The sequence below is a fragment of the Triticum dicoccoides genome, chromosome 6B (genome assembly GCF_002162155.2).
Source record: "Triticum dicoccoides isolate Atlit2015 ecotype Zavitan chromosome 6B, WEW_v2.0, whole genome shotgun sequence".
Lineage (NCBI taxonomy): Eukaryota > Viridiplantae > Streptophyta > Magnoliopsida > Poales > Poaceae > Triticum > Triticum dicoccoides.
In genome coordinates, this window is record NC_041391.1 from 145,561,213 (window position 1) to 145,566,747 (window position 5,535).

At 44.0% G+C, this 5,535-nt stretch overlaps 1 protein-coding gene across 1 annotated transcript; it reads right to left on the reverse strand.

Moving 5' to 3' along the window:
* Nucleotides 1–732: 732 nt before the first annotated feature.
* Nucleotides 733–1,452, reverse strand: LOC119324185 (alpha-amylase/subtilisin inhibitor-like). Its single transcript, XM_037597950.1, has one exon. The coding sequence runs from the start codon at nucleotides 1,450–1,452 to the stop codon at nucleotides 733–735; it is 720 nt and encodes a 239-aa protein (XP_037453847.1).
* Between the last annotated feature and the right edge of the window lie 4,083 nt (nucleotides 1,453–5,535).

Here is a 5,535-nt window from a genome sequence, read left to right on the forward strand (position 1 = left end):
AGGTGCCAGGGAGAGATGGCGGCGATGCATGGTGGGGAGATGAGATGCGGCAACACCCGGTGGGTGTCTAGCTCTGCGGGAAGGTAGGAGATGGCTTGCGGTGAGTGAGTGATAGGAGTGGATGCTTTATTTTCTTTCTCCAAGAAAAAGAGAAAGGAGTAGCTGCTATGCGATGACATAAATGTCACATAGCTTAACAAGCCATTTTTAGAGAAAATACCATCCAAGAGATTTATAGGTAGCCTAGAATTTATAGCTCATTAAAATTGGGATACGACTCAGATTGTGCTATGCAAATGAAGCTAAAAGACAACAATACTCACATTGTATGGAAATCTCTTAAACTCATAAAATAGATCGAAGTTTGTACTGTAACAGATAATTAGTTGGATTATTGCTCTCTATATACACAACTTTCTATTGGATTTCTTATCAAGTTGCATCCCAAGTGAAGTGTATTTCAGTTACTTTTTGATTGTTACTGGCTAACCGGCAAATATGTATTCATGGCCCGTAGCAACGCATGGACATTCTACTAGTATAAATAATAAGTTGCCTTATGATTTACATGCCCATAATATGTGATTTTGTAATTAAATGTTCATCAAATTTTGTTCGTGATTTACCTTATATTTTTTGATAAAAAAGACGCGCAAGAGGATTAGTCCCCCAAACACCTATATTTTTCATTATTGGCATCGATCGGTTAAGAGCAAGTACATGAATACGGGCTTAGTTAGGCCTGAACACAGGAGGCATTCGGGGGTCCACGCACGGCAAAGGGCACTTCTTGAACACGACCGTGAAAGGCTCGCGCCCATCATTTTCTTTCTGTACGGTGAGCCACTGCTCACCATGGTACCCGTACAATACCAGATCACGGCATGGCAGCCTGTGGCATGATACCAGCTTGTACCCTGTGCCATGCCTCTCGACACGAAACCGGTACGACTGTTCTCTGCATATGGTTCCGTGCGTGCACTCTGGCATCGCAGTCACCGGCGCCCCTATAAAGTGGCCGACGGTCATGTGCTGCTGGTGCGTTACGAACTCATCCTCGATGCGCCACTGGAGATACATCATGCATTGGTTAACCGTGTTGTTGAAGGCGAATATGACGTCATTTGAGAGGCGAGGGGTGTAGCCAGCACCCACATCCGCCGCCTGGACCATCACGGGCTCTCCCAGGTATCCGGACTGCCCGCACTGCCCAGCGGCTGCATGGAGAGGGCTGTCATAAGCCCACCAAGTGCCAGCGCTGAGACAACGGCCACTCATGTTGCCGCTCGCCGGCAGCATGATGTGGTAGAGGCTATCGATCATTAGCTCGTGGCCGTCCATGTCGTAGACCGGCTGCGCTTGTGCCTGAGCGGCGTTGCACAGTGTGGCCAGCTGGGAGGCCATGGCCAAGCCCAAGAGCGGGAGGATGGGGACGTGACCAAAGCGGTCCATGGCTAGCTAAGAAAGAAAAACGCGGTTGAGTACTTCTATTTGAGTTGTTGGTGCTTTGATATCTTTGAGGACATGAAGATAGTGGGTTTATATAGATGGTGTAAAAGGGTCGAGACCTTAATTAATCAGTGACATTCCGCGGTGCGTCGACCGGCCCCTCAAGCGTCGGTTGAATCCCCTGGACCGCCGGTTCCCTCGTGTCGGCTCCCTCGAGCGCTAGATACCACCCGTGGCTGGCCTCCGCTGATCCTCTCGACCGTCAGTTCCCTCTAGCGTCGCCTTGGCTTGGTGCTAAATGGGCCATTGAAGCCCAATCAACGCAACGGCAGGCCTTCAAAACAAAAAAGCTGCCCATTAGGACAGACGGCCTAATCGCGGTAAACTGGCACTAAAACAATGATCTGACAGCCAGAAACAATCTAAATGCGTAATCCAACGGTTAAAACTGCTGAGGGTGTGAGAGAGATCACTTTAGACTCGGTTTTACTGTCCTAAATAAATAGTGAGGTTTTGACCTAAGGCGAGGGAAATAATGCTTGGTGATTGTGAGCGAGTGACAACTGGGTTGGGTCAGATGGCCGTGTGCATTACGGGCTGTTTGACTCCTTAATTATTTTTAAATAAATGGGACTTTTAAAAATATGCTGGAGGTAACGAATTAGTTTTGGTTCTTAACGATGAATTTTCAAACGCTCTCATATGTAAACATTTTGGATGTCAACCCTTCATAAATCATGACAATAGTTTATAACAGAGTCTCTATCGTGACACGGGACAAACATAAGAAAGTAAATGGCTTAGGAAAAATAAATTAATATGAGCTACTTTTAATAGTTGTTTTCTAAACTTGTTTCAAGGGGTGACTATATAATATTTTACACCATCATTTAACTACGCTAAATATTGCAATCTAAGCAGATAGTTGAGACGTGCCATTGGAAGAAAAATGTATAAAATATTATAAACGCCCAAAACTCAGGATCTGGTTTACCAAGCTTAGCAAGGTCTTACGAAGAACTGTTCTATCCCAGACTTAACAGTACAAAGGTTATTCTTCATATCCTATAGAAAACATCAACACCCAGAGGAAGATAGTGGAAATGCAAAGTAACAGAAATCAGAAAAGAAGCTTGAACTTTACAAATACCTGGATCTGTTTCTTTTGTAGCTCGAAATGTATATCTGCCTTTGCCTGTATATCTTTTGCCACGCTATCACCGTTCACCAGCACAGCAGCACTGACATCTCCCGTACTACCCACAGAATTGTGATCTTCGTCGTCCATCTTCACATTATTAGTGACGGTGGCCTCCCTCACATTGCTCACCTCTTGAGCCATCTGGAACGAACGTAATGCGAGGGTGTTTCCCCACAAAAGTGCCCCGCCATTTGTAATTCTAGCCCTCATCAAAGAGGAGGAGGCACTTTGGGTCACCGCCGGTGCTAAGAAGTTGAGTTCAATCATGCCGGGAGAGTAGTCCCTTTGTAAGGCGGTGTTGTAATCCCTTAAACTCTTTCTTCTCTCTTAATTAATATATGAGGCAAATCTTTTGCCTCCTTTCAAAAAAAAAACATTATTAGTGACACAACTGTTGTCTTCTTCGTCCGTCTTCACATGATTAGTGACAGACTCGTGATCTTGTTCGTCCATCTTTACATTATTAGCGAGTCAATGAAAAATACTTGGTTATTTATCCATTTCAGCCATGGAAAAGGGAATAAATTTCATTTCAACAGTATGTTAGATATGTGAAGATAACAATAGGCTACAGCCCACAGAAATAGATACCTTCCCATGATCGCTGGTGGAAGTTGCCTCCATTTCGTGTGGTGTGTCTGATGACTCTGGTTTAGATAATGAGCTACTGTCATTAGGATCTATAGTGTATTTTATCTTTTTTTTTGGAAATGGAGGCATGCCCCCGGCCTTTGCATCATGATGATGCATACACCCTCTTATTAAAAATCCCGAAAGTAGCGTCATGATTGTCTTACAGCTCGCAAACGGAGCAAAACAGAAAAAACAAAAACTGAAAAATACAAGCTGGCAAAGACAACCGGAGCGGTAAAATAAGGATAAGCTCTCTAGACTCCTATCCTATTGTGCGAACGCCATCCGAACCGGTTGAGTATACCCCGAGCCACCATCTCCCATTGGTTGCACCCAGTAACCAAAGGCTCCCTGGAGTCCATAGGAGTGAGTAAGGACCACGTACGGATCCAAGCTGTAGCTCTGAAGATAACCTGCAAAAAAGTTAAGTTGTGTCATTTATTAAAAATCATATCATTTCTGCAGTTCCATATGGCCCATAATAGCGCGCATATTCCAATCCGAATACGAGCTGTCATGTTCTGTTCAATCCCAGCTAACCACGTCCCAAACATAGACGCAATATCTACCGGAGCATTCATATTAAAGGCTATATGAATCGTTCTCCAAAGTAACTTGGCAAGTGGGCAATCAATAAATAAATATTGTATTGTCTCATCCTGAGCACAAAAACAACACCGCGAGTTTCCTACCCATCGCCTCTTAAGAAGGTTGTCCTTTGTGAGAATAACTTGCTTGTGAACAAACCACATAAAGATTTTGATCCGCAAAGAAACTCTAACCTTCCAAATATGCAAAGACCTTGAGAGGGGGCCAGAATTAATCAAATCCGTATAAAAAGATTTCACAGTAAATATCCCATTTTTAGTTAACTTCCATTTTGTTGAGTCTGGCATGTCGGAGAGTCGAACTTCAATCAACCTCCGAACCAAGTGCATCCATGCTGTCCACCTCTCATCCACTAACGTACGTCTGAACTGGATGTTCAAGGGGATAGTTTGAAGGATTATACCTACGTACTCCTCCTTTCGTTGCACAATATTGTAGAGGGTAGGGTATTGTAAGGCCAGAGGCGTCTCTCCTAGCCACGTATCCTCCCAAAATCTTGTTGACATCCCGTTGCCAACCAAGAATTCGACCCTACGAAAGAACATGTCCTTCGCTCTCATAAGTCCCTTCCAAAACGGCGAGTCAGTGGGTCTGATGGTAACCTGGGCAAGCGTTTTCGTGTGCAAATACTTATTACGCAAGATTTGAGACCACATGCCCTCCGGCTCTGTCTCTAACCTGTATAACCATTTGCTCATAAGGCATCTATTCTTAATTTCTAAGTTGTCAATACCAAGCCCCCCTTGATCTTTTGGTCTACACAAGATATCCCATCGCGCGAGGCGGTATTTCCTCTTGGCCTCATCAGACTGCCAAAAGAAACGAGATCTAAAGAAATCAAGTCGCTTCCGGACCCCTTTCGGAATTTCGAAGAACGAAAGTAAAAACATTGGCATGCTAGTCAGAACTGAGTTAATCAAAACTAGCCGACCGCCATATGACATCAGCTTGCCCTTCCAGCAGCTGAGTTTTTTTTTTTCAATTCGTTCTTCAATACATTTCCATTCTTTATTGGACAGCTTACGGTGATGAATCGGAATACCCAAATAACTGAATGGTAAAGCACCTAAATCGCATCCAAACAATTGTCTGTATTTATGTTCCTCGTCTTTGGCCTTCCCAAAGCAGAACACCTTGCTCTTATGAAAATTGATTTTTAAGCCAGACAATTGTTCGAATAGACATAAAATAAGTTTCATGTTTCGTGTCTTAGCCAAGTCATGTTCCATGAAAAGAATGGTATCATCAGCATATTGTAGAATGGACACCCCTCCATCCACTAGATGAGGAACTAGACCCTCTACATGACCATGCTGCTTAGCCCTGCCAATAATGACAGCCAACATATCTGCCACAATATTGAACAGGAGAGGTGACATGGAATCCCCTTGTCTCAACCCCTTATGCGTTTGGAAGTAGTGACCGATGTCATCGTTCACCTTAATTCCGACACTACCCTTCTGGACTTGAGTATCCACTTGGTTCCTCCAGGTTTCACTAAAACCCTTCATACGCATTGCCTGTTGAAGAAAAGGCCATTTTACTTTATCATAAGCCTTCTCGAAATCCACTTTGAAGATAACCCCGTCTAGTTTCTTCGAGTGAATCTCATGAAGAGTTTCATGCAAGACTACCACGCCTTC

Bases quoted from the DNA above. Each gene is read 5' to 3' on its own strand.
- LOC119324185 (XM_037597950.1), bottom strand. From the start codon at position 1,452: ATGGACCGCTTTGGTCACGTCCCCATCCTCCCGCTCTTGGGCTTGGCC.